A 27,664-nucleotide genomic window follows, 5' to 3' on the forward strand; every position below is an offset into this window, starting at 1 on the left:
CTATGGTGGCGTCTAAGGAGGTCACTGGCTTGGACCATCTTTTATTTCTCCACTTGGGGTTTCTGCACCATGTAGGTGGCGCACGTGCTGTCAGGCCCAGCGTTCCACTTTCTGGGAGAGGACTCTACTCGGAGCCACTGGGGTAGCAGTTTGCTTCAGTTTCACAAAAGCACAGACCCTTTCAGGCTCGCACGGAACGCAGAGGGCCAGTCCCACGACCCTGCTGCTGTGCGTGGGGCTGTGGCTTTGACTCCCGCCCCCCCAAGGCACAATCTGCTCCCGGCTCCTTTATGGGCACACGGCAACAAGGACCTTCTTCTCTCAAGGGCCTGGATACCATATTTACCTTTCTTGTCTTGGAACGGGACGATGATGCACTCCTCCGTGTCTGGAGCGTGTTATCTGTGCAAACACGCTAGCTCAGCTATCTTGACTGGAGGTCCATTTGCGGCCGCAAGCCTTGGGCAAGCCATGTAATCTCTCTGCTCCTCAATTTCCCCATCAGGAAAATGGGCTTGTTAAAGTAAAAAACAAACGAAGACCAGCCTTGAAAGTTGCCTGAGCAGACAAAACCAGTTTTGTAACCGAGCAGGACCCTACGGGGCCTTCCCGAAGAAGACCACCCCACACACACCCTAACCCCGCCACGTCCCCCACCTGCGTCTCGGCTGTAGAAAAACGTTAGCTTCCTAGGCCTTCCCCAAGTTCCAAAGAGCAAATTTAATCAGAGAAGTGAGAAAATGCAGAAAGGAAAACAGTCAAGCAAAACAAAATAATAGTTTAGCCATTAAACAAAGTCAAGGACCTTTAGTTCCTCCTCAAGGGCTGCAGTTAATATTCTGAGCCACGTCCTTCGAGCTGTTTTGCAGATACTGAAAGCCTGACCAGGTGGAAGAAGTTAACTGCATGCTGCCCACAAGCACGTAGACCCCAGACCGGTTGGAACCAGAAGGCTGACGATGTTGACTCCTGATGACCTCACCACTAACCCATCAGAAGAATGTCCACCAGCTGATCACACACCCCACAGCCCCCCTCCCTCACCCTGTCGTTAAAAACCTTCCCTGAAAGCTATTGGAGAGTTTGGGCCTTTGAAGCACTAGCTGCTCTGGACTCCTTGCTTGGCACCTGCAGTAAATAAACGTTTTATTTTCCTTCACCGCAACCCAGTGTCAGTAGATTGGCTTTACTGTGTGCAGGCAAACAGACCCCGGTTCGGTTCAGTGACGGTTTACCTGTACACATAAAGTTTAATTTAGCTTATTTTGCAAGAGTAACTTGACCGGGGTCATTCCTTCCTTCTGCCTCTGGAAATCATAAGCACAACTGAAACTGTTTCCCCAAACTGGTATGAGGTAACCAATTCCCTATCATTTAAGAAAATCCTAATATTATAACCAATCATGGTGAAGAATAAACAGTCACTGCCTCCTCACTATACGAACTGCTTTATAACAACGTACCCCGAGGCTTAGTCCATGTTTTGAGAGCTCTTGTTTCAAGAACTGTCTTTTGCACAATCGACTTTTACTAATGGCCACTTTGGTTATTTATGGGTTTACTCCTATTTCTGCCCTTTTGACAGATTGTGTGAGGCTTTACTGCTATTCAAGATATGTAACCAAACCTTAACTTTGCACTATCTAGCCATGGCCATACCAGACCAGAAAAGCAAACACTAGAACACAAAACCACGGTCTTCCCTGGGTGAGGGGTTACAGCTGGTTTTAGTTTTATTTGTGTGCGTGTTTGTGCCTATGCATTTTCTGCAATGAGCATGGGTTACACCGTGATTGGGAAAATAGCAACAAATACTCTTAAAACGACGGGCACCTGGTCAGCTCTTTAAGTGCTGAGCGCCAGCTTGTGTTCAACAAAAGCTTAAAGACCTGAGGGGAATGAACGGACATTTTTGCAGGCGGTGGGGCTGGCTAAGGGGATTGGGGGAGGGGGGCCATGTTGGAAAGCTGTGTTTCCTGTGCTCCTGTGAACTTGACCTGGTGGGGGGATGGTACAGATGGGAGCAGAGAATCCCAGCATTCTGCCTCACCTGGTTCTGAGAAAGCCAAACCTATGAGTCTCAACCCCATTGCTCATTCAGCAACAACAGGTGCTTCCTGTGCGTGGCAGAGAGATTCGGCAGCACAAGCCAGCCACCGCCCTGCCCTCATAGCGCTCAGCTCTAGGGACAAACATCAAGCCCATGACTGCAGAATCTGCTACATAATTGCAACTGTGTTCCATGCTTTCCGGGGCTGCAGAGAACACTGACAGGGGCTAGCCTGGTCCAGCTGGGGAGGGGCCGGAGCATCCTCGGGGTAGGGATGGTGGGAAGAGTCAGCCAGGCACAGGGTAGAGTGGAGGGTCTAGGAGGGTGTCTGGGCCTGGGGCCTGGTGGGAGCGTGTAGGGTTAGATGAGAAGGGGTTGGGCATTGGCTGGTGCGCATGGGAAAGATGGGCTCCCTTTGCTATCCCTAAGAAGTGGCAGGCCTTGGGGGGAAGCCCCCAGATGCCACAGCATCAAGAATACAAAAAGTAGGGCTTCTCTGGTGGCGCAGTGGTTGGGAGTCCGCCTGCCGATGCAGGGGACACGGGTTCGTGCCCCGGTCCGGGAAGATCCCACATGCCGCGGAGTGGCTGGAGAGGCCACAACAGTGAGAAGCCCGCATACCGCAAAAAAAAAAAAAAAAAAAAAAAAAAAATAACGGGAATTCCCTGGTGGTCCAGTGGTTAGGACTCCATGCTTTCACTGCCGAGGGCCCGGGTTCAATCCCTGGTCGGGGAACTGAGATCCCGTAAGCCGCGTGGCACGGCCCACCCCCAGAAAAAAGTGTCAGCATTAAAAACGAAAAGAATACAGAAAATAAGAAAATATAGTTAATATAATTGGCCCCGTGAGGCACGGATGCCAAATAGACAAATACACAAATGAAGAAAACACATAGCAGGCACCCAGCACCTGCTCTGGGCCAGGCCTTACACCAGGCCCTTTGCGTGCCTTCCGGCATGGAAGCCTCACCGCGGTATTTCCCTGCTGAGAGTTCAGCTAAGCTACTCCATGGTATTGCCGCCCCGGCATCCAGTTTGTTTGGCGAAGCGGCCTGCAGAAGCCTCACGCTGACAGTACGTCCCTTCATACACGCGCATGCCCTAGACGGCAGCCTGTGGAGTCACCAGCCAACGTATGCTCCTGTGCTCAACGGTCTCCCCTGCCTGTATGCCTTATGCGCCCCTGAGATAAGACCCCCCATGCAACTTACCAAAACCCCACCCTTTCGGCTTGAATTAACCGATCCAGCCCTAGCCTGGGAACCCCAGAGCACTCCACCCACAGACCCTGATAAAGGAATATGCCCCAGGGCCTGCCTCTCTGTCTGCACTCTGCCTTGACCTCTTGTGTGGCCCCTTGAGGCATGCCGTGTACCTCCTCCAAGACCTGTGAGTAATAAACTTCTCTACTTCCGTTTCTCTTGTGGTCTGTTGTTGAATCTCTGCCCACCATCAGATTCCTCAAGCTCCACTCACACGTGTTAATTTCATGAAGTCATAACACTTCCCCCATAACATCTGGGAAGTAAGGAAACAGCATGACCACATCACTGCCCGAGGTCACTCGGCAGAGGCAAGGTTTGAACCCAACTCTAAACCCAGAGCCAAGTGCCTAAACTTGCCTCCCCCGAGGTGAATGTGTGAACAGCCCTCCCAGAAGTTTTGAGCTTCTGCGTAAGTTCCTCTCAGGTAGGGGGTGGCTTTCTCATGCCCATCCAGCCACTCCTTCCTCAGCTTCCCTCTGTCCAGGTCCACAGGGCTCAGGAGGCCCAAGTTCCCTTGTACCCTCTCCCCCCCCCCATCAGAAGAACCATCCTGTAACCCTTCCTGAGGTGGGTTAAGGCCCCTGAAGTTGCGTAAACAGTGACTTCGCCAGATGTCTGCGCATTAGTCTCTCCTGCATCATATTTCAACGTCATCAAATATTCATGGAGTGCTCACAATGCATTAGGAGCTAGACCTGCAAAGAGAGACCTGATGCCTTGGGGAAACATGCAGTTGGAACAGGTCGGTGTTTGCCTCCTCTGTGCCGGGTACTGGGGGTACAGGTGGAATCCAGCAGACAGGGCCTCTGTCTTCTTGGCTCACACCCTGTCTAATGCTGAGTCTAAAAAGTCATTCCATGACTTCTGCCCACCACGTCCTGGGAAGGTTGAGGAGGCCAGGAACTTGTGCTGGAGGCAGCACTGAGGCTCTAGCGGGGAAATGGGTGGGTGACACGATCAGGGCAGTGTCAGGAAACTCAGGTGGCCAGCGTGGAGGCTGGGCTGGAGTCGGGGTGAGCCGAGGCGGCGCTAAGGTTGTGACCAGGCAAGAGGAGTGGGACCCGGGAGGTGGAGGCAGGGGCGGGGCACAAGGGGCAGGTGCATAGGTGACAGCGCGCTCTCGGGGTGACCGCACGCGAGCAGGCTAAACCCGTTCCAGCTTCCGACCCGGGTCACAGGGCTCAGGAGTCTGACTTGCCGGTGCGGGCGCTGGCCCACGTCCCCACCCCGGTCCTGCAGTCCCGGGGGATCATTCCGACAGCCCCAGTCAGAGGAGGTGTATCTGGAGGGAACCTTCCCGGAGGCCGCCCAGCGTCTGGAGACTCCTGCAGCCAGTTGCGATATTGAGTTGTTTCTGTCCTTTGCAGCAAAAAAAAAACCAGGCATCGCCGCAGCCGGTCCAGCTGCCTCCGCAGCCTCCCGGAGCATCGGCCCAGCCCACGCATGCGCGGCGCCCACAGCCGCCAGGGACTACAACTCTCGCGGTGCCCCGCGCGCGCCTGCACCCCCGCTCCCACCGCGCCGCTCGCCTCCCGGAAGTGGGGCTCCGGGGGGGCGTCTCCGACCTTTGCGCTGGGGCGGGCCGGCAGGTTTGGGGGAGGCTGCGTGAGCTGGGAAGCCGATGCGGGCGAGCGGCGCTGGAGATGGCTTCGGCTGGAGGCGGCGACTGCGAGGGCGCCGCGCACGAGGCCGACCGTCCTCACCAGCGGCCCTTCTTGATCGGGGTGAGCGGCGGTACCGCGAGCGGCAAGGTAAGGGGCTGGGCGGCGCGGCGGGGCCTGAGTGTCACGCTGGCCCCCTGGGACTCCGGCCTCCGTCCAGAGACAGACCCCAGCCCCTGGCTGCCGAGGTGCCCCCTCCCGGGCGTGGGCTGCGGCCACGGCTGGCCAAGCTTAGGCCGGGGTGCAGGCGGGGAGCGGGGAGCGGGGCGCTGGACCTCGGGGGCCCCCCCGCAAGCCTCCCGCTGGCCTGGCCTCTCGTGGCCTCCAGGTCCGCGCTGCCCCTGCCAGTGCCCCGAGGCCTTCCCGCCAAGCGCAGCCCCACCCGTCACTGGCTGGGCTGTCACTGGCCGGCCCGTTGGAGCTCGGGGGTCAGGGTGAGCGTCTCCAGGCGGGGATCCTGTTTGTGTGTTCCCAGTCAACTGTGTGCGAGAAGATCATGGAGCTGCTGGGACAGAATGAAGTAGACCACCGGCAGCGGAAGTTGGTCATCCTGAGTCAAGACAGGTTCTATAAGGTCCTGACCACGGAACAGAAGGCCAAGGCCTTGAAGGGACAGTACAATTTCGACCATCCAGGTAGAGACCCTGAGGGTGGGGAGGGAGTGGGGAAGGAGGGCAGACCACGGAGACTGGGTCCAGGGTTGGACCTGGACAGCAGGAGACCTAAGCGGTTCCATGAAATCACGCAGATAAGCCGCGGTGGAGCGTCTTTCCCGCGCTCTCTGGGCCCTGGGTGGCCCTGCCGGAGCTCCAGGCTCCCCTGGAGCCAGTCAGGGAGTCTGCGCCTCAGAAGGGCCTTCAGAACCACTTCTCTGCCACGACTATGGTCACGGAGAACGCCATGCGTCTTCCCACGTTAAGGGTCCTCTGCACAGACCGCGTCCACTGTGGCCTTTCATTCCACCACCTGCCCTGGGGCAGAGTCCTCGAGAGGCCAGCAGTGGAAGCAGTGGGTAAACAAGAACCAGAGGCCTTGAAGCTCTGTTTCCTGGTCTGGTCGGGGGCCGGGGGAACAGGTGGAGATGGGGTGGATGAGGAGGAACAGCCAGGCTGCCCCTCCCTGCTGCTACTAGAAGATTCCACCCAGTGGCTGGCTCCCATGTTCATTCCTTTCCAGGGGACACATGGGAAGAAGGTCTGAGAAGCGTCAGTCTGTGTTATTTCCCAGAAATAGAGAGAAGCAGACGCCTAGCCCACCTACCTCCCAGGGCTGGCCGATCCCTGGGTGGTGGCACTGCCCAAGGGCAGCGAGGACAGGTCCACCCTGTGGTTTGCAGAGGGCCCTGCAAATGTAAACTGTAGGGGGCAGCTCCCAGTCCAGCTGTTCCTTAGGGTCAGTGGTAGCAGCAGCACCCAGCTGTGCTGACCCCAAGGCAGAGCGAGTCCCCTGCGGTCCCCAGCACCAGGACACAGGCTTGTCTTGCCTTTTGTTCCATCCCTGCAGATGCTTTTGATAACGATTTGATGCACAGAACTCTGAAAAACATTGTGGAGGGCAAAACAGTCGAGGTCCCAATCTATGATTTTGTGACCCACTCGAGGTGAGCAGGTGGTTCCTGGGAGGAGAGGGCTGTGCGCTGGGGGCTGGTGAGGACACCCCCCGCCACCACGATCTGTCCCCAGCACGGAGTCCACACCCGCGGACTGAAGCTGACGGCGGGCCCCTTCCTGGTCTCACCCTGCAGGTTAGCGGAGACCACGGTGGTCTACCCCGCAGATGTGGTCCTGTTCGAGGGCATCCTGGTCTTCTACAGCCAGGAGATCCGGGACATGTTCCACCTGCGACTCTTTGTGGACACCGACCCTGATGTCAGGCTGTCGCGAAGAGGTAAGGCGGACGCGGGCCTCTCTGCCCCTGGCCGGCCCGGCCACGGGTCCCGGGGGTCTGAAGGTCCCCACCTGCTCCTGTCGCCACAGTTCTCCGGGACGTGCACCGTGGCCGGGAGCTGGAGCAGATCCTGACGCAGTACACCACCTTCGTCAAGCCGGCCTTCGAGGAGTTCTGCCTGCCGGTACCGCCTTCCGCTTGCTTGGGGACCTCCTTTTCTCCCTTTTCAGAAGGACCCCCGGTGCCCCGTTCTGTGAGAGCCAAGCCATGGATGGACGTGGTCTGCTGTATAAATGGAGAAGTTAGCTTCTTGTACCCACGTTCCCGAGGAGCCGTTCTCAGCTGTGAATGTGTCCTCTGTTCTCCCCATCACCCCTTCCCCACTGCCTCCTCCTCGCCGGCCGGCCCGCCCCTCCCCGCAGGCTTCACCCCTGGCACCGGCACCGCCCCCCTCCTGGCCTGTCTGCATTTCTCCAGGGCGCTGCTTCTCCCCTGACCCACACTGTGCATTTCCTCCCCCCCCCCTTAGAACGGTGGCCCCCACAGGGGCAGGGATTTTTGTCTGTTGGCTGCCAAAGTGGTGTCTGGCACACAGTAGGTGCTCAGAAACTTCATCCCTGCCGTGTGTTTCTCTGGGCTGCCTTTGGCTGGCACTGGAAGGCTGGCCGGCCTATAGAGGAGGAATTCACTGCGTGTGGCCATCTGTCTTCCTCCATCTCACAGTCTTCACTGTCACTAGATAGGACTTGCGTAAGGATTTAAAGGGGAATTGAACAATATTTTGCTTCTTAAAGGGAAAAATGAGGCACAAAGGAATTAGAACCAGGATTCCTGCTTTAGATAAACGGGACGAAGGAGTTCTGTTTCTGCTATTTCAAGAAAACATTTTTTATTTTACATTCATGTTCTCTGAAGTTTCTGGAAAGTGATCAGAAAAGGAAATTGACTGTTTTGCAGTCTCTCTTATTTACAGAAAAACATTTGGCAAAGTAGGTCGTTGACGGTAAAACTCCAGACTCCAGATGTGACCGGGTGCCCCTGGGTGGAAGCAGGCCCACTCTGGGCCGGACCCTCCGTCTCTCCCTCCCCTTTACCTGTAGCCACACAGCGAGCTGACGAGCTAGCCGTGGGCCCCGCGTCCCCGAAGGGAAGACCTTTCTCAGCTCTTCGCTGGGCTCCACCCCTCCTGCCCCCCGCAGCCCACTGTCCACAGCCCCATGGGAGGCAGCCCTGGCCCTCTCGTGCTCACGTCTCCCGTGGGTCTCCACTGCCTGCAGACACAGCTGCCCCAGGACTTGGTCCTACCCGCCCCCGTGGCTAATCTGTGTGACAGACCTCTTTGGCCCACATCCACACGCTGGCGACACTCAGCGGTCTGCAGGTCTGTCTCTGGGCCCAGACCGTTTCCTCCCTTGCCTCCCTCCGCTGCTTCAGATTCGGCGCCCTCAGCAGCATCTGGTTGGGGTCGCTCCTCGGTGGTGCCACAGGGTGCCCAACAGGGAGTGAGTTCCTCGGCGTGGGAGCAGATGAGGGGCGGGGAAGGAAGGGGAGCAGGTCCTCGCGTGCAGCGCAGCCCTGCTGTCACAGGGTCAAGAACCCTGTGTGTAGTGGGAGAGAGCCCCACTTCACTCGGCCCAGAGAACCAGGTGGTCAGCACAGAGAACTGGCCCCTATAGCAGTGCTCATGAGAGACAAGCATCTCAGAGACGCTGGGAGACAAGTGCTGTTAGAGCTTGTCTCAGCTCAGCTTCCCTCACTTCTGGGGTCACCGTCTCTCAGCTGGTTGACAGATACCCTGAATCCCTGCCCCCCATCTGCCATGACGGGCCCGGGCTTGCTTCCCTGCATCTAGCCCCAAGCAAGCTGAAACCATGTGGGGGACAGATCCTTACGAGACTTTCCTTTTCTTGCCTTGCAGACGAAGAAGTATGCTGATGTGATAATCCCTCGAGGGGTTGACAATATGGGTAAGGACCAGGCCTGCCGGCTGCCCCCACTCCTCCCAGGACCAGGAAGCAGGCACTGCCCATCCTGTCGTGGTTACTGAGACAGCCCCAGCGCGTGAGGCCTGTCTGTGTACATCTGTGGCACAGGTTTCAAATGTACTTGGAAAAACAGTTAACACATTGTACACGTTAAACTGACACAATGCATTATGTCAATTATATCTCCGGGAAGCTGGTGGGAAAAAAATATATATATGGAAAACTGACAGGGAGTCACTCATTAGCAGAAGGTATCTTAACCAGAGTTAGTTAACAGAAACCCTCGCCGACCGAGCCAGGTAGGTTTTATTGTGCTCAGGCCCCAGCGTGCACTTGTCTGTCTGCTGAGACTCAGCGCCACACAGATGCTTCCGGGAGGAAAACTGTGTGCTTCACCAGTAACGCCAGGTTGGCGCTGGGCGGGCATCCCTCCCGGCGTGTCGCGATGGAGAGTGGGGGCAGCTGACCCAGCTCTGTCTGTCTCTGCTGCAGTGGCCATCAACCTTATCGTGCAGCACATCCAAGACATCCTCAACGGCGACATCTGCAAGTGGCATCGCGGAGGGTCCAACGGGCGCAGCTACAAGAGGACGTTTCCTGAGCCGGGAGACCACCCCGCAGTGCTGACCTCTGGCAAACGGTCGCACCTGGAGTCCAGCAGCAGGCCCCACTGAGGAGTGGGGTGCTCAGCTCCCGCGGGTCCAGAGATGCCCCCCTGCCCCTAAACACACAACCGTGGCCGGGGTGGTGCTGGAGTCCAGGCGTCCCTCGCTAATTCAGGAAACCTGGACGAGTTATTCAGACTGGGTCTGACAGGATGTCTGCAGGCAGCCCTGACCTTTCCACCCGCTTCCTCACATCACAGAGGCTTAAAGGTCTCTTTAGTTACTGAGAAACGCCACAGAACGCGTGGTGAGCGAGTCACATATTTGGGGAACGTTTAAGAAATAGCCCGGACGCTGTGATTTTGACGGTGAACCCACAGCAAGAGAGACTAGTATGATCTGGTTCACACACGTGTAACTGAAAAGTGTGAAGAGGTAACTCTCTTCCTTTTTATGTGTTATACAACCACGTTTTCTGTTGTCCGTCTCCTGACACCATGCTCGCTGTGACCTAGTAACCCAATATCATGACCCACCAGCAGGGTTGTGCTCCTGGTACACACTGACCTGGTACACGAGGGGCCATAGACAGGCTTCCTTCCTTCCGGCCTGTGCTCGGAAGGCAGAGCCAGGAGGGAGCCCTGGGAAGCAAGCTTTTCCTTAACCAGCACCAAGCACAGGCGGGGCCCCCGCTTGCCCAGCCCGAGTCCGCCTGCTTGGGGGTCTGCCTTCCGGCGGGCACAGCGTCCTCACGCAGGCCTACTCAGGGCCCCTGAGCCCAGGCTGCTGTCTGGACAGGTCTTTCCTGGTGTCGCCCTCGGCCAGGTCAAGGGCACGTCACCTCCAGTCAAGGCGTGTGTGGACCAGAGAGGCGTGAGCAGATGCCGCGGCCCAAAGGTGGCCGGTCCCCTGTGCTCGCGCAGCGTCCGCGCCTCACAAGCAGTCATGGTCTTGTCCTCGTTCGTCCTCCCTCCCACGTGGCTGTTTCTGTAAAAGCCACCAGCTGTCGAGTTCTAACTGTAGTTACACAGACATCAGTTGAGCTCAGCTGAGCACGGTGGCTGGTTTCTGATGACTGAAAGTTTTGTCAAACTTACTGTGCCCTTTCGGAGAGAGATCCAATAAATAATACCAAATATGAATGTCACTTTGTCCCTTTTTAATTACATTAAGAAAAGGCAAATTCAGGACGAGGAAATAAATGTATGGATGACACAAACCCTGACGGCTAGGAGGCTAGTCGCTCACACTCCTCTCGGCAGGCTCTCTGGGCAGCGGTTAAAGAGTCAGCGATGGCGAGGAGGAACAGCCAGCCTTGCACAACCTCCTCAGGCCGGCGTTGCAACAGCTCGTGTGCCCCTGAACCATGAGGGTGACTCCCCGCGGCCTCATGGGGTCAGCAGGTCAGCGGGCCAGTCAGCCAAAGCCCACCGCCAGCCTCTGACAGCAAGACCGGGGCCTCGTCTGGTTCGCCCCAAGCCGGCCCCTCCCTGCCTCCATCTAGGCCGACAGGAGCCCCACGCCGGCCGCTCCACACTCAGCTAGTTCACGGGGCTCCTAGGAGTCAGCAGACATGGAGGGCGTTGATCTTTATGGTCCGGGGGAAAACAGACTTTGCTCAAAACGAGGTGCTCGTCAGAGGACTGTTTCAACAGCGAAACCAGAACAGAACCCCTGCCGAGTCTGAGTCCCCACCAAGCTCAGAGCCACTCTGCGTTGTCAGAAGGAAACGTGCTCACAAAAGACGGTTCTACTTTGTCCTGACCCGGCCCTGCCGTCCGTCACTGTGTCCGCATCCTACTAGTTTTTCCGGATCAGGATATCCCAGCTGTCTTTCCAGCGAAGGGCCTTGAGTTCGCTGGGTGAGAGTGACCTGTCCCCGTAGGTTAGCGGGCGCAGCGTGTTGGACACATGACAGGCAGAGGCAAACCATGCCACGACCAGCGCTCCGAAGAGGCTCCTCTGGAGCTGGGACCTGCCGGCCCAGGGCAGAGCACGGGCGTGGGGAGGCCGGCCCGTCCCCACCACGATGTCCTCTGGGCATCCGTCGCCCACGTGGTCACCTACCCCGGCCTTTCCTTCCTCCGGCCACCACCTGCCTGACCATCAGCCCTCACCACGTCCTGCCCGAGGCACTAAGCCCCACCCTCCTCACTCGCTCTGCTTCCAGAATTCCACAGCTTCTGTTCCATCTAAGGTCGGATGCCGGGGCATTGCCCCCGAACCCCCCGTGAGCACAGTGCAGCCCTCCTGACGTACGACGAGGCTCCTGGGGACCAAAGAGAGAGGGCTCCCCCTCTGCCCTGGCCTCCCGAACTCGCTCCGGTTTACAAAGCTTCCTGGTTTATCTCTGCCATGCACCACGCAGTCCGGCCACGAACCACCGGCTGCTCCGGGTCACGCCCCACGTTTCCCTCTCCTTCTCTTTGCTCCTGGTGCTCTCCAGCCCAAAGGGCCTTCCCCATCTCCCGTGCACATCAGCCACCTTCCTCTCCCGGCAGCCTTCGTTAGCTTCATCCTCTGAACCCCTGCAGAGCCTTGCTTGTGATCCTAACCCCATCTGCATCACACTGGAATCGCCATTCAAGACACCCCTGGACCCGTACCCCCAGGGGGGCGTGGCTGCCAAGGCCCCGTACCTGCACAGGTGGTCGCTGACGTGCTCCAAGACCACAGGAAGCAGCAGGATCTGGAAGGTGAGTGCGGGCAGGTAGTGGTAGAGGAACAGCGTCTTCTCCATCATGAAGAAGGGCACGTAGTTCACGGCCCAGCCCCCGGCGCACAGAGCCCCGGCCAGCGCCCAGCGCAGCCAGCAATCTGTGGGAAAAGGTCATCTCGAGCCGGCGCTGCTGACGGTCCAGCTGGGAAGCTCCCGGCAGTCCAGCAGGCCGGCCTCCTCATCCGCAAGGTACACGCGAGCTCCAGCTCCTGATTTCTGTGTCCCCTCCCAGCCTTCCCACATTTCTGGAGGAAGGACAGACTGTGTCCTAAGAACCTCCTGTAACTTCCTGCTGGTACTACCGTCCCCTTCCTGAGAAATGCCAGCTTCCTGGGGGCCAGGCCCAGCTTATTCCCGACTGCCCGCTGGCCTTGGCTCACCCGGAGATTCCGAGCTGGGTCTCACTACTCAGGGAGCAGCGGAGGGGCTGGACCCGTGCACCCGCCCAGGAGAGCCAGGAGTCGGTGGAGAAAATGACCAGCTCGGAGCTGAGCCCAGAGAAGGCGCCTCCCTGCCCCTGACGGCCTTCGGGGCCCGGCCCTGCCCTGGGTGTTTGCTCCTTTCCTGTTTCAAGATGGTCTGAATGGGGTCTCTGTCCTTGCAAACCACCACCCTTGACTAAGTGCCCGCTGGCACCTCTGTCCCATCAGCCACTTCCAGGGTGTCAGGCAATTCCTGCCCGACACCTGCACGTCCCCGGAGAAGCCTTGAAGGCGATGCGGGGACTGGACTGCAACATTCTGTCTCTGGGGAAGAGACAGAAGTTCCCTCGAGGCAGAAACAAAGAGGTGGCCTCAAGGCCCTGCTTGCTGGTGCGGCCGGGCTGACACCCGAAGCACAAGGAGCTCCCGTCAGAACCAGAAGGAGTGGGCGTGAGACACGTGTGGGCAGCTGCACGGACCCTCAGGGAGGTCGCAGACTCTTCTTCGGCGTCTGAACAGGTACCAGATGAAGAGCAGGGCGTACACCAGGGTGGCGAGGCTGGCCGAGGCCCAGATCACGATGTTTCCGAGCAGGTGGATCTGTGCCTGCGGGCGCACAGAGAGACCCTGTCACCTCAGCCAAGACGCCACAGCCCAGAGCAGACAGGGGCACCCGCCACACCCTCCGCCCTCGCTGCCGGGACGGACGTGCGAAGGTTCTCAGCTCCGTAAGCTGAAACTGAGAACCGGGAGTAGACGGGATTCTCTTCTGACAACAGAGCTGCTCCCAGGGGGCTGATGCAGACGCTCGTCTCAGACCCCGCTTCTCAGCGAGCCGTGGCCCCCCACTTCCGGGGGGGAGGAAAAGGGTGAGCATCTTGAGCACATACCCCCCCTCAGCAGGTAATTACTGGGCACCCGCTACGTGCTGCATTTGCTCTCCCAGGTGAAGAGAGACGATGTACAGGGAAACAGAGCACTGACCGGCCCAGACGCCACGTGCCACACGGGAAATCAAGCAGGGCTGTTTCAAAAACCACGTCTGCCAGAGAAGGGGAGCCATGCGCTCCCACCGCAGCCACCAAGCCTGGTTTCCCTCGACCTGTGGACAAGCTAGGACCCGACTCCTTGGCATCTCAGGGGAGCTCTGGCCTCGAGCTGCCAAAGCACTAAAAACAGGTCCCAGGCTTTTGTTAGGGAAGCGCAGGAAGGCTGGGACTTGGTCGGATGCAACAGCTGCTCTTAACATCACAGAACTCTCAGGCGCAAGACAGCTCTGCCGCACAGACGCTCTGCTTACACTGGTCCTGGGGTGCAGCCAGTAGGCGATGTTGGTGTCTAGCATGACCCAGTCCAGAGGCGTGGAGCTGTATTTGTGTTCGGAATCGTCGCTTCTCACTGTCAGCATCCGCCACTGCGGAAAGCAGAGGCCGCTGGGAGTCACACGGACAGCCAGCCGCCTTCATCGCTCAGGGATCTGCCGGGGGCAGAGTAAACCGCTGCCCCTCTCACGCGGGCGTCCGACCTCAAGTTCATCTAGATCATGCCACAGAGGCAGCGCAACGGGCCGATGAGCCCAGGAGGCGCCTATCCCTGGGCTCCGGTCGCGTCTGTTTAAGGGATGGGACTGGGCACTAAGGGTGCTTTTAGATTTGGGACCCTGAGTTCTCTGGGGCTGCACCGTGTTGACCGTGGCCCGTCCTGCCCTGACCTGTGTGCAGTGTCTCTCTGCTGCACAGTCTCCTTGGCTCCTGACTGTTCCTGCCGGCAAAGCCACAAGGCAGGACAGCCAGGAGGCAGGGGACCGACAGTGCCAGGCATGTACTTAGAGTGGACAGAGGGAAATGCTCTGTGGGATCTTCCAGTTTAAAGGCTGACACTGGGCAGGCGGGAGTTCTACAGACTGCAGTGCCTTCCCTGGCGAGGAGCCAGCACCCAGTGGGCAAGGTCGCCCACCCCCCCGCCCGCCTGTCACCTGCAGCTCTGAGAATCTGGCCATGAAGCTGAGGTTTCTGCTGACGTCCGTCTGCGTAGGGGAGTGCAGCTCCAGTTCCCTCTCCTTCTGCTCCTGGCCTGGCAGACACACCAGAACCCACAAGATACAAGCAGAACCAGGTCAGGGAGCTCCCAGTGGCAGCGCCAGCTGCTTTCCAAACAACCCGCCAGGACTCAGAGTGCGCCTCTCCACGTGGCTCTCCCCACAGTGCACGGCCCACCCACCCGCTCAGCACCCTTCGAGTCAGAAAGCTCGGCTTGCCCTGCCTTCCAGGGACACCCGCCCCCACCCCGAGTCCTATCACCGCTCCAGCTACAGGGGGAGGGGGAGGGGGAGGGTCTGCAGCGGAGCACGGAGCGCACGCGGCCCCTCCCACGCGGCCGGGGCTCACTCCTGCCGTAGCGGTGTTCCTCCACGCTCCACACGGTGCTCCCGTGGTAGCCCCGGGACAGCTGCTCCCCGACCACCTCCAGCTGCCGAAAGCCCCAGTCCGGGAGGGGCGCCCCGCTCAGCTGGCGAAGAGAAGTGGGGAGGGTGTGAGGGAGGGCCCGGCTCAGCCTGGCCCCGGGGCACCCCACCCCGGTCACTTGGCCAGCAGCTGACAAGGGCGGCCGGCTCTCCTCTGGGGAGCGTCACGATAGGGTTCGGTTCTGAGCAGTCACAGAGGGCCCTCACCACTCCCGCAACACGTCATTCTGTCCCACCTGGCAGGACCGTGGGAGGCGGCATCACTGACCTTGAGGATGGCTGAGGTGTTCAGGTGCACAAACCGGACCTCTGACACGATGGTCTTCCAGACGTCCGTGTCCGACGCTCTGTTCACGATGTCCTGTAAGAGCAGGTCTGGTCCGTTATTTCACTCTTTTTCAAATTTCCTTAAGTGTAAAACCGAAGACCAGTCACCACGGTGAGACTGACATGGTCTCATATGAGGGGACAGTCCCCCAAGGGGAGCTGACGGCTGATCCCAGACGGTACCATCAACTTTATTGCTGACGCCTGTGCAAGGTGCTGGAGGGGGTGGTCGGGGGAGGGGACACTGCCCTCCTCCAGAGACTGCACAGGGCAGCCTTTTCAGTGGGGACTTAAGGACGGACGCTCACCCTTGAGCTTCTGCAACGCCTGATGGTGCGCAAAGATGGCGCAAAGGAAGGTCAGAGACTGTCCCTGAAAAGATGCCCTTACAGGGCACTCCTGACGCTGGGTAATAGAAAACTAACGGCTGAAGAGCTTGGCGCTGCCATATTTAACTTACTGGAGCCTGGCGATGACCCCGGGAAGTCACGTAGCTACTGACAAGAAAGAACCCGAGGGGCTAAGTGAGGACAGGACGAGGAGGCCAGGCCGGGCCTCACCCTCCGGTCAGCCGTCCTCTCTGCCTGTTCCCGGAGCTTCAGTTCCTGGAAACAGGGGCGTGTGGGGCTCAAAGTGCCACCAGAGGGGCTGAGGAGCAGGAAGGGATCGGCAATGGGCCTTAGCAGCAAGGGGAGTGGGTGAGGAGCAGGAAGGGATCGGCAATGGGCCTTCGCAGCAAGGGGAGTGGGCGGGGCCTCCAGGAGAGTCCTGGTGGTGAGGGGCTGGTGCAACGACTCACATCAGAGGAGCACTGCGGGAGGCGACAGAGGCAGCTGCACAGACACCTACGTGCAGCACAGAGCGCCAGCACAGAGACAGAGGCGGCCTCCCCAGCCCCTGGTTTCGCAGAGGGCCAGCAGCGCCTGGCCTCACACCATCGAGAACCCGGCGGGGGGCCAGTGCTACAGGCGTGCAGCCCGTGGGGGCTGAAGGGGAGCCCGGCTCCCCCGGAGGTTAGCCCAGTGCAGCCACTGCACCGCCGCTGCGCTTCTCACGCGTGTCCCTGACTTCAGACGGTCCGACGGCCCAGTGACAGAACCTTCCTCCTGCCACTTTGCCCAGGGCACTGCCTGACCACAGGCCCAGGGCCTAGGAGGGCAGTGCCAGGAATCAACCCCCAGATGGCCCTGCCTGTCCCCAGGGAAACCCTTCTTAATCCCTGGTGAGGGCTAACAAAAGAGGCTCCCAGTGTGCTCAGGGCACTGGTTTGGAGGCCAAACAGTGGGAGGGACCTTCTGCCAGCAGTGCCACGTGAGCCCCATACAGAGTGCCCACCCGTCCATCGTACCATAAGCTCCTTCCTCTGATAGAAGAAAACTACCCAGTTCCCCCTTTCCGTAGAACAGGCAGTCACTTGTCCTAAGGGGCGGCTTGGAACGGGCTGTGCTGCCAGCGCGCACGGTCGCTGGGGTTAGACTCACCAGCCTCCAGAGGTTCTGGGCGGGCATGGAGACATTGTAGTCGATGTAGCAGGACACCTCCTGGGAGTGAGGGCTCAGGGGGGCCGCGACGTCGTGCCTGGAAAACCAAACAGCGCTGCCGAGGGGCTTCCCGAGCTCCTCTGAAAGGCGCTCACTGTGCTTTTACGGGGAAAAAACGCTCTTCAGGAAACAAAGCCAGTCAGCCTTCAGGCACCACGGTTGCCACTCCAGGGATGCAGCACGTAGGAGCTGGGCGATAAATCAAACACGAGAGGGCAGAGACTCTGCAATCATGACATCTCTGGGGGAATCTGGCAGACACCCATCTAAACCGCGGGGCCTGTCATCCCCCTTTCAGAGGACGGGCTGAGGCCGGGAGCTCACCCGGCCAGCCGGCAGCAGCCTGAGGTCAGCTCTCGGAAATGGCTGGGGCGCCACGACTACTATTGGAGGACAACACGCCCAGAAACCCCGGCTCCCCTCGCCCACGCACTGGGAAACCGCGCTTCACCAGACTCTGCGCGAGGCCCCGCAGAGGAGCTGGGGACCCTGAAGCAAGCAGGAAGTCAGTCACGAGCGCAGGCCCTGTGAGTGCTACGAATGACACCCAACCAGGGCAGGCACAGCACACAGCAACGCTTTTGCTGCGGGGACATCTCAGCTGACACCTGAATGAAGTGAGCGAGTGGGCCACGGGGTGGGGTGTGTGTGGGGGGATCTGAGTTGAAGAACATTCCAGGCAGACAGAGCAACTGAAGGCCCCAGGGGGGCTGCACGTGGTCATTTTGGGGATAGTGGGGGGCTAGGGTGACTGGAGTCACGGGGCCAGGTCCCGGGGGGCCTGCAGCCAGCGGAGGGGTGGGGTGTGATTCTGAGTGTGACAGTCACACTAGGATCTCCGCAGAGACGTGAGGTCACTGAGTAGAGTGTGTGTTTTTCAGAGGGAGCCGTGGCTGCCGTGCGCAGAAGGGGGCAGGCAGGGGGGTTCCCAGCATCGCAGGACAAAGGGAACAGGGCCTGGGCGGGGCTGGGCGTGCAGAGAGAAGGAAGCGACCTTCGTGGATTTCCCGACACAGCGACTACAGGGGTGGCGGAAGAGGATGAGGATTGAGCAACCGGCTCCTTCCCCGGGAAGCAGAAGGGGAGGCAGAGAGCCCAGGCATCCAGCGGGGAGGCCGGGGCTGGGGCGCGAGTGTGGGGTCACTGAGACCCACGAGATGGCCCGAGAGGCCGGGTGGAAGGAGAGCAGAGGTGGCCCGGGCCCATCAATATGCGGAGGCTGCCCAGAGGTCAAGCCAGGGAGGGTTCCTGACTCCATCCCCCAGCTGAGATCCTTCCTGAACTCACTTCTCCTTCCCACGGGTCCCCCATCTGCAAGGACACCCACACTTCATTCCAGGCAGGACTCTCCTCATCACCCCGGCCCGTCACCCCGGCCCCCCCTGCAGGACGGGTGAGAGGCTGCTGTCCCACTCAGATCACTAAGGCTCTCCCCCTACCCTGCGACCACCACTAGGGGTCCCCTGCCCCCCCCCACCCCGACATCGAGGGCAGAGCCAGGCCAGAGGCAGTGGCGCACAGCAGCGGGCACGCTTTGCTCTGAACAGAGGAGGGGACTCACGTGTTGAGGAGGCGGGTGGTCATGCCGTGCGCCAGCTGCACGATGTCGCCGTGCCGCACGGGCCTTGGGGGGTTGTTCACCACCAGCTGGTGCCTGCAAGAAAATGTAGCTGCGCTCACGGGGCGGCAGGGGCCCCGGTCCTCGCTCGCGCAACGTGGAATCGCACAGCCGCCCGGTCACCGTGTTCCTTGTGTGAGGTGAAAACATTTCATGAAAACATGAAAGCGTGTGAAAACACAGCGCGTATGTTTTATTTAACTCTCTTCTGAGACCTCAGGTCACTTTCCAAGCTTCCTGGCGTGGCCCCACTAGTAGCCGCCTTCACACTGACCGCAACTGCGCCATACCTGCTACGAATGCCCGCACCTGCCCCGAAATCCTTCTAACAGACTGTGGCTCCACGTTCGCTCGGCGAAAGTGGCAAGGGCCTATCAGACCCTGCCCCACGGCTGGGAGCTGAGCATCTGGCGGAGCCAGACGGACGTGGCCACCACCCTCAAGTTACTGCACTGAGTGGGAACCAGGGAGCAAACATGTGGGCAGCTGGACAGCGGACACACGGAAGCCAACAGGATGCTGACAGTGGGGAAGGTGGGGAGCCTGGGAGGCGGCCAGGCAGCGTCCCAGAGGAGCTGGCTTTCAGGTGCTGAGTAAGAGGCCCTGGTGGGACCCTTCCAGGCTGTGGGGACAGCGGTGCAGAGCCTGTGGCAGGAGCCTTCCTTCCTGCAGAAATGAGGGGCAGGGTGAGCGCTGCGAGGGGAGTGGGGCTGGAGCCGGAGGGCGCGGCCCTACAGACCAGTTGGGGACTGGATCCGTTCTAAGGGCCGTGGAGCTCGGAGCTCAGGGAAGGGTTTGAGCAGGAGCCTGACCTGACACCTGGGGGGGGCTGTTGGGTATCGGGGAGGCAGGTGTGGAAATAGACCAATGGGGGAGCCGGACACCCTGATGGCACAACCAACCGGACTGGCTGGGACTGGAGGTGGGGATGATGGCAGGAAGGCGGGTGTCTGCAGGGCGGCGGGGAGTGGGGGCAGACCACGGGGTGGGGAGAGTCGGGACACGCCTGGCAACACCCGGAGGAGATGCTGGGCCCCTAAGTCCTGGACCGCAGGCTGCCCGGCACAGAGCCGGTCCCAAGGCTTCGCGGACGGAGCATGGACAGAGAGGAGGCCGGGACCAAGGTGAGGTGTCCCTGGACCTGTACTCACCTCCCGGGGTCCTTTACAATCCACCAGTTGTTGACATCCTTGAAGGGGTAGCAGGTCACCTGCTGCTGGTGGGAGCTGCCGCGGCCATTCTCGTATCTGCGAGAAGAGGGTACATCTGCGGGTGGGGCACCAAGGGGCCTGCGTCCTCCCCCCCCCCCGCAAGGTCCCTACAGACACCACCCAGTGAGCTGTCCAGATCCATTCACGTCCCAGCGGGGCTAAAGATGTGAGCCCAGGCAGTGCCAGTCCCTCTAGTGGTTTTACATGCAGAAATAACTAGTCTCGTCGGTAATCGGGACCTGAGAGCTCAGTTTCTTTTTTGTCTTGCAAACTTACTCACAGAAAGTGAGAGTTGGTAATAGCAAAAATGTGAAAAAACAAAACACGTTATAACCTTAGAATTAAAAACATCACTTTCCTTACATCACGGGGTAGGTGCTCTGGTGGGAATGAAGCCAGCAGGGCACGGGTTGGCCAAAGGCGTTCTTCAGAGTGACCTGGGAACCGTAGGCCACCTCCAGGGGCTGGCCTTGTGTGATCCGCGCCAGTCCCCCCTGAGACAGGAGCAAAGGGGTGGCCGGTGAGAGGGAGAGAGAAAGCAGGAGCGTGACACCTCCGCCAGCCCCTCCGCCAGCCCCTATGACAGCCGGGGTGTATTCCGGGTGGGGGCAGTTATCACTGTATCTCACAATTAGCTACGACTGCATGTGATATAATCCTGACATGTTACGCTGTATGACCACCGACCGGAGGCTGCCCTGGGCCAGGCGCTCACCTAGCCCCTCCCCGCTCGTCCTTGTGGCTTGCAGGATCTCTGCTCTCCCACTACGGGCTGAACCCGGGCCCCAGCAGTGAAAGCGCAGAGTCCTAACCACTGGACTACCAGGGAATTCCCCCCATTCGTCCGTATTTACTTCTTACAAGGCATCCCGTGATAAGAGCAATTATGTCCATCTAACTCTGGGATTTGGGTGAGTGAAGAAATTTCCCCAGACACACAGAGCTGGCTGTCAGCAGAGCCGGCCCTTAAGAGCAGTTCTGTCCGACTTCAGAGTCTACCTTGCTGACACCACAATTGGAGCATTTTATTATTTTTGCAAAGTTACTTGAGCAAATGCCAGAGTCGCGTTTGTCCTGTGCAGCCTGGCACCTGCCCAGCAGGTCACACTGCAGAGAGCGGACCCCTCGTTCCCTCCTACGCCGTCAGCATGTTCAGAATTCGTGTAGTAGTAGTGAAGCGATGCCTCGCTTCTCGTTTTGGTTTTTCCTCTAAGGCCCACTTGCGGTGTTTCGTAAGAAGACTCTGAGTCTAGTGTGGCCTTCTTTCTAGGATGGCTGGGGCGTCACTTTTACCTCCAAGCTGGCCTGGAAGGCACTGGACATGATTTGGTCGTGGGGCCCGGAGCGGCAGAGCAGCAGCAGGTGGACATAGAAGAACAGCAGGTACACGAGGACGGGGATGACCAACAGGGCCACCGCTCGGGCGAGCAGGTGACACAGCACACGGACCTGCCAGAGATGGAGGGGACGTCACCCCTGCTTTGGGGAAGGCGGGCCCAGGTCTGTCCCCCTCCGAGGCCTGTCATCAGGTGCTCCCTGCCCCCCGACCCCCCAGGGCCAGCCTCGCCCTGCCCAGGACGTCAGCACCTACGTTTGACAGCGTCTGGTCTCCTATCAGGTGCCAGGCGTGGACAGCGGCAACCCCAAGCACCAGTAAGTATGTGAACACGCCCACATACTTGATGCTGAAGGGACACAACAGAGAGAAAGTTAAGACGAGACAAGCACGGAGGACAGGGCTGCTGCCCCAGACCCGTGGAGCAAACTCACCCGACTGCACAGGCGCAGGCCACACCCGTCAGTATCAACCAAAACCACCAGCTCGGAGAGAAGGGCCTGGAGCAAAGCACAGAAGCCGAGCTGGGAGATCAGAATGTCTCCCAAAGGCCAGAGAAGGTGCCCCCCTCAGAGATCTCGGGGTCAGCTGGCTGCACCAAGCTCTGGGTGCAAGGAAAGGACTCCTCGTCTCCCCAGGGAGCAGCCAGTCCTGACAGAATGCTCCTTTTTGGCCAGAACATCTTTCCAGTTAGTTTGAGTTACAGAAAGATGAGGATTATTTGTAAAGTCAGCCAAGAGCCAGTCGAGGTGCCTGGGGCGGCTCCCGTGCGTGGAAAGGCATCAGACCTGCTCAGGTCGACCAACCCTCCGGACTCCTCTTTCTTAGTAACTAGGAGAGCACGTCCCATTTTCCATACCCGTGTTTCTGGGAGTTGGAGAACTTCAGGTAAGACAGCACGGCCAACAGGTTGAAAAATATCAACGCTGATTCCAAAAGCATCAGCCTCGACTGAGTGATCAGAGCGTTCTCTGTCGGGGAAATGACACGGGCGTCAGGTGCTGGGCAGCGAGGGCAAACGTCCACAAGAAAGGGCCCTTGTCAAACGTCCCAGAGCGTGAGGGTGGCAAGTTCGGGCTCGGGGTGGCTGGAAGGGGACATGCCCCGGAACCACGAAGGCCACTTCTGAGGTGTGAATCAAGCCTCCCGAGACCTGGGGGACTCTGGGGAAGTCACTGCCCTTCCTGAGCCTTCGTTTTCCTCGTCTGAGAAAAGAAATACAGATTCCGCAGGCCGCCTGGACATTCTAACACTCTGTGGGCACAGGGGCCCAGTTAGGGTCGTCACTCAGCAGACATGAATTCTTTTTATTTTCATCTGACTTAATGTCATTTGTTCATAGACCTGGGCCAAGAGATCCCTTCTGAGGAATACCCACAAATTCCTGAGTCCATCTCCACTGGTCAAGGCCTAGGAGGTGGGAGTACGGGTAGCTTCTCATTCAAGGACAGACTTGGTTGCAGGGGGAGGTGCTCACGGCGGGCGCGCGTAGGAGTATCGTTTGGGGCAGCCCCGCTACACACGGCTGCACCTCCATGACGTCACAGTCTGCACACACAGCTCCACAATCCCCCGGCCTGGGAGTGGGGTGACTCCCAGAGTCCAATCTGGACACACTGGATGTGCGTCCTTCCGTCCTGCGAGCAGCAGACACTGCAGGGGGCACGTCTACTAAACCCTGAGCCCTCCGGGGCCGCACAGACATAAACAAGGGCTGGCGCTGGGATCTTCCCTGCGCCCCACCAGGCCTTACCGATCAGAATCAGAAGAGCGGCCCCCACGGCGGCACAGTGAGAGAAGCCGAGCTCCCACACGATCTGGTAGGCCATGGGCACCGACAGGGCCCCTGCAAGGGCCGGCAGCAGGCGCAGGGACCACACGGGCACGTTGGTGCTGTATTCTGGAAGAGAACCACAGCGGGGCTGAGAGCACTGCGCACACACCACCTCCCTACACTGCAGTGTCTTTTCACACAGACTACCAGGCTCACAGACTACAATGCAAGGCTGGGGGCCCCGTCAGGGACGGAGTGTGCAGCCCACGGGCAGGGGCCTTGAGAAGCTCCGTGAGGTCAAGGGCCAGTTCTCAGGAAGTACGGGAGTGATGCCGAGGACTCTGAAGTGAGTTAATCCTTATTTATAAGTTTACCCCATCTATTTCCAAAAACACTGTGGCAACACATAACATTTATACGTACAAAAGGTAACGGCAATCAGATGCCACACATGGCGAGCATGCTATGCGTACCAAAAACCAGGGATAAAATACTTACTGTAACTAAACACTAAGGAACTTACCGGACTCTTTGAAAATCTTTCACTTGTACCCAAACATTTACCATACCCTGGATTCAGATGAATAGACCATAGTTGTTAATCCCTATGAAAGCTGCGACCTCTCCAATCTAATATGTGCAAGTTAATAAGGGAAACGAAAACGATGCTTTACCTGCTCCAATTCTGTTCCACAAGAAGTTACCATCAAATCCTCCTAAATAACCTAAAACAGAAGATTAATCAGTAACTATCCTGTTCAGTAAATATTTCTGAAGCACCAAACTGCGGCAGTCAATAAGGGAACAATAGTAAAGAATAAGACACCGCTTCTGCCCTGAAGAAATTTCACCTATAAGTGTTAAAGGGCCACCTCTCTTACTAATGAATCCTACCTCCCAAGGCCAGCAGCATGTGGCCAAACGGTGGTCCGCTGCCATCCAAAAAGAAGATCCGCTTCATGTAAAAAGAGATGTACTGCCCATAATACACTTCATCAAAACTGCAAAGCAAACCCATGTTATAGTCAACTGGAAACCTTAACCATACACAAAAGGCATGAGGATAAATGCACACCTGTGTCTCCAAAGGACTTTGGAGAGTGACCAGCAAAGGTCAGACTTTTGCCCCAACTATGAAGACACGTGTGCAGCATCACACATCCATAAGGACAGGAAGGGAAACGCCCCCACGAAAGTTGGGAATTCAGGAGGCTTTCCTGACACAGGTTCTATTTCTCTCCCTATGTTTGGGTTTAGGGTGTACTGTGAGCCAGTCTCCAAAAGGCCTCCTGAACGCAAAGCTAGTCTGCCTGTCCACCAGCGTGCCTGCAGCTAAGAGACGGAATCAGACCTGGTGACCCGACGAAACAGGTGTAAATGGGAGGCATGCAGGCGCCAGCCGCAACAAGCCTCTTTCAATCAGGGACTTTCACTGACATTAAGGAACTGCTGGCAACTTGTTAGGTGTGATGATGCTACTGCGGTCACGTGATTTTTAAGAATCCTGATCTTTTAGAGATAGATACTGAATTGTTTACAAATGAAACACGGTGTTTATGATGTGCTTCAAAAAAATCCACTGCAGGGAAGGGGTTGGCTATGAGCTGGTAACTGTTGGAGCTGGGTGATGAATATACCATTCTCTGTATGTGTGTATCTGTTTGACATTTGCCATAATAAAAAGTTAAGTGAAAAGGAACACATGTACTAATCAGATAACGAACAACCCTTTAATAATAACAGCAATCATTTCCCATTACGACAAAGAACACGCTCTAGTATCAGTGCGGACTCACTTCCAAATTTCGCAATCTTAAGCCCTCCACTCTCCAGACTGTCAAAGGTCACCCAAGGCTACTGCACCCACTACTGACCTACGGGGCAAGACCAAACAGGTGGCCTCTGCAGGGGCTGTCCTGGGGACAAGCTGGTCTCTCCTCTAACTGCCAAAGACACCCACCACCAGGAAGCCCGCAATTTCACTCTCCCGTTTACGCTGTTCAAAAAGGCACTTCCTGTCACCAATGCACTGAACAAATTACGGTTCCTTCCGATGCACCCAAAATGGAGTTGCCTGGCTTACACCACGGCCCTTGGATAGGCAAGCTGCCACAGTCGGCTCAGCAACCCCACTGCGGTCAGAGCCACGACATTCAAGTTGATGTCAGCTGTCACCACCACAGGGCGCTGCAAAAATCCCAACATCTTGCAGAAAAGCGGGCCGGGGAGGATGCCCTGGAAAAGCAGGGAAGAGCTGTCGTCAGAACACAGGTGGCCCCCTGAAGGCTCGAAAGACGCTGTGACAAGACCCTGCTTTCACGAGCGGTCAACCGAGGTGGGAATCTGAGGACTCAATATTCACTCACTCCACCAACACCTGCTGGGCACTTCCGGTCAATGAGACGGCCTCCTGGCCCCTCCCCACCTAGGCAGTGTGGCCAGCGTACAGCGCGGTGACCTCCACCCCCTGAGGCTCAGAGCCTCCACCTCTGCGCCAAGATCCTCCCTCCCCTCCCCTCCCCTCCCGCCGCGGGCCAGCACCGTCCCCTGGGCGCCCCCTTCTCACCCCGAGGGCGCATCTGCACTGGGCAGCCCCGCTTCCTCCCCCGAGGCTCCACTTTTCTTAAGGCTGCATCTGCCTTGGGCACCGCCTTTCCCGCATCAAAGCTGCATCTGGCCTTCGGCGGTCCCCTTCCGTTCTCAAGGCTGCACCTACCCTGGAGGCCCGCTTCTCTCCCTGCAGCTACATCTGCCCTGAGCACCCCCTTCTCTCCAGAGACCCTGTCTGCCCTGGGAGGCCCCCACTCCTCTTCCCGGCACTCCCCTTTCTCTCCCGCAGGCCGCTATCCTTCCCGAAGGTTGCACCTGCGCCTCGGACGCCCCCTTCCCCCGGCACACCTGCCCCGGCCCCACCCCCGGGCCAGGCAAGACCTGCCGCCCCCCGCCTCAGGTCCCCACAGACCGCGCACGCGCGTTCCGCACTGACTCTCCCGCTTGCGCCTGGGCTCTGGTCCACAGCGCCCCAAACGTACTCGCGTTTCTTCCAGTCTCCTCAGAGCCGCTCCCCGCGCCGGGCCACGCCTCGGACGCCTGAGGGCCGCGGGCTGGGGCGCGGACCGTTGGGGACGAGGCCGCTCGGCACTCTTCGCCGCCCACTAGCCCGCTCGACGCTCGATTCGCCGCGCCTGCGGGGCCCGCCGGGGGTGAAGCGCGCGTGCGCCCTGGGCGAGAGCGGCGCGCTTGCGCACTGGGCGAGCCCAGACCCGGACTCGAAGGGTGTGCAGCGGTCCGTCGGCTGTCTGTGATTCACGGCTGGGCAACCCAGGGTTCCTGGGCACACTAGACACACGTCTGCCTTAAGACGACACAGTGGGACCGTATGGGCATTTTGCTCAGTGTGGCGCGGACGCGCGCGCAGGTGGAGGCGGGCAGGGTCCACCCCCTGCCCCGGCGGTGCCCCCCACCCTCCGGCCTGCGCGGCCCAGCCGAGCCTGCTCTGCAGCGGGACACGGCCCCAGGTCAAGGGAGTGACCTGGACGGTTAACCGGCACGAAGGCAACTCTGCTGCCCAGCCCCACCCCTTCTTCCTCCCCTCGTCTATATGGGAGTTAATACTCCTGGACAGAAGGGTACTGCAGGTTTAGTAACTGGAATTATGGTTCTTTCCTGTTTTCCCACGTCCGTCACCCAGCATTAGCGCAGTGCAGGTGACTCTGACTTACCCGGGTTGTGGGGAGAGAGGGAGCTCGGGCTCACCTGCGCCTGCGGCCGGAGGGCGTCCTGGGCCCGGGCTCTCAGCCTGTGGTCTTTGATACGAAAGCAGGGGCCGTCTGGTCTCGAGGATCCAGAGCTTCCATCCTGCGGGCCCTCGGGCTCCTTCGCGGTCAGGCCCCTGGAGGTCTGTGGACCGCCGGTCCCCAGGAGCAGGGAATCCAGGGGGTGGGTGTGGCCCTGAGAGCTGCAGGCCGCGCCCTACCCGGGTCCCCTGCTTCCACAGTGGAGAGGCTCAGAAGGAATCAGCCGGCGGGGTTTCCTTTTGGAAAGTGTTGAATTTACTCGGGCATAATTTTTAAGTTTCCTACGTTCTTACCTGGGACCAGGCACCGGGCTGGGTGCTGCCCATGACCTCTGTGCATGCACACTACCCCACGACGTAGCTACCGTTTACAACCCACGTTTTACAATTATGGAAATTGTGACTCTGAATGAAGTGTCCTTCCCAAGGTCACACAGCACACAGTGGATTGCAGAACCGAGAACTACCACTTGAACCCAAATCCAAGCTCTCCATCCTTCACTGCCCACGCCTGGCTTGCTCTTCGTTCCAAGCCAAGCCCAAGTGCAGCAAAAGAAAAGGGACATTAGAAGTGGCAACAAAACACGACACATCAAATGCTTAACCTCTGACCCACCCACTTCTCATGGGGAGTTGGGGCGCGTGGGGTGAGGAAGGGCAGGGGGCAGGCAGCGCTAACGCCCACCCACTGGGACGATGCACCTTAACCTCGGGTTTCACCCCTTCCTCGCCCTCACATCGCAGTAGGGCACTTCAGCCCAGTCACTCCTGTCTTCCACGTAAAAGGAAAACTCTTCCATCTCTAAGTCTCCAGTCAAATGAGAGAGTCGAGGGACACACAACCTGACAAAGCATGTTCAGTTTCAGTGGGTTTTGTTTTTTTTTTACTTTTTTTTTTTATTTAAATACGGAGAATTCTTTCGTATGGAAAGAGCTAGTACAATCACATATTTGAAAGGAGAAACCGTAGGTACTGAACCGGAGGGAAGGGTGAGGGGTGAGTG

At 58.6% G+C, this 27,664-nt stretch overlaps 2 protein-coding genes across 4 annotated transcripts; one reads left to right on the forward strand and one right to left on the reverse strand.

Moving 5' to 3' along the window:
- The first annotated feature begins 4,887 nt into the window (after positions 1 to 4,887).
- Positions 4,888 to 10,584, forward strand: UCK1 (uridine-cytidine kinase 1). Its single transcript, XM_082843425.1, has 7 exons — positions 4,888 to 5,065; positions 5,451 to 5,610; positions 6,479 to 6,575; positions 6,720 to 6,862; positions 6,952 to 7,046; positions 8,781 to 8,829; positions 9,340 to 10,584. The coding sequence occupies exons 1-7, from the start codon at positions 4,958 to 4,960 to the stop codon at positions 9,519 to 9,521; spliced, it is 834 nt and encodes a 277-aa protein (XP_082699551.1). The 5' UTR covers positions 4,888 to 4,957; the 3' UTR covers positions 9,522 to 10,584.
- A 1-nt stretch (position 10,585) lies between these two features.
- POMT1 (protein O-mannosyltransferase 1) lies at positions 10,586 to 26,006 on the reverse strand. 3 transcript variants are annotated; one of them, XM_082843424.1, is made up of 20 exons: positions 25,897 to 26,006; positions 24,948 to 25,099; positions 23,759 to 23,865; positions 23,539 to 23,589; positions 22,844 to 22,990; positions 21,950 to 22,061; positions 21,525 to 21,590; positions 21,346 to 21,439; positions 21,048 to 21,203; positions 20,118 to 20,248; positions 19,695 to 19,790; positions 18,487 to 18,579; positions 16,866 to 16,962; positions 15,326 to 15,418; positions 14,981 to 15,101; positions 14,569 to 14,666; positions 13,894 to 14,007; positions 13,073 to 13,199; positions 12,092 to 12,269; positions 10,586 to 11,427 (listed from the first exon to the last, which is right to left on the reverse strand). In XM_082843424.1, exons 2-20 carry the CDS (start codon positions 25,067 to 25,069, stop codon positions 11,253 to 11,255), a joined length of 2,178 nt encoding a protein of 725 aa, XP_082699550.1. In that variant the 5' UTR covers positions 25,070 to 25,099; positions 25,897 to 26,006; the 3' UTR covers positions 10,586 to 11,252. The 3 variants fall into 3 exon arrangements, with proteins under 3 accessions (XP_082699550.1, XP_082699548.1, XP_082699549.1); XM_082843422.1 differs by having other exon boundaries at positions 10,586 to 11,009; positions 25,897 to 26,001; XM_082843423.1 differs by lacking the exon at positions 10,586 to 11,427 and having other exon boundaries at positions 11,783 to 12,269.
- Positions 26,007 to 27,664: the final 1,658 nt, after the last annotated feature.

This window comes from Leucopleurus acutus, assembly GCF_964270905.1.
Source record: "Leucopleurus acutus genome assembly, chromosome: 7".
Classification (NCBI taxonomy): Eukaryota; Metazoa; Chordata; class Mammalia; order Artiodactyla; family Delphinidae; genus Leucopleurus; species Leucopleurus acutus.

What these genes read in the sequence shown, in the direction of transcription:
- POMT1 (XM_082843423.1), bottom strand. Translation starts at nt 25,069, where the DNA reads ATGTTGGGATTTTTGCAGCGCCCTGTGGTGGTGACAGCTGACATCAAC. An exon ending in CATGCTGCTGGCCTTGGGAG is followed by an intron (nt 23,590 to 23,758) that starts GTAGGATTCATT and finishes CTTCTGTTTTAG; the next exon opens with GTTATTTAGGAGGATTTGAT. An exon ending in GCCTGCGCCTGTGCAGTCGG is followed by an intron (nt 21,440 to 21,524) that starts GTGAGTTTGCTC and finishes GTGTCCCTTCAG; the next exon opens with CATCAAGTATGTGGGCGTGT.
- UCK1 (XM_082843425.1), top strand. Translation starts at nt 4,958, where the DNA reads ATGGCTTCGGCTGGAGGCGGCGACTGCGAGGGCGCCGCGCACGAGGCC. An exon ending in GCGGTACCGCGAGCGGCAAG is followed by an intron (nt 5,066 to 5,450) that starts GTAAGGGGCTGG and finishes GTGTGTTCCCAG; the next exon opens with TCAACTGTGTGCGAGAAGAT. An exon ending in TGTCAGGCTGTCGCGAAGAG is followed by an intron (nt 6,863 to 6,951) that starts GTAAGGCGGACG and finishes CTGTCGCCACAG; the next exon opens with TTCTCCGGGACGTGCACCGT.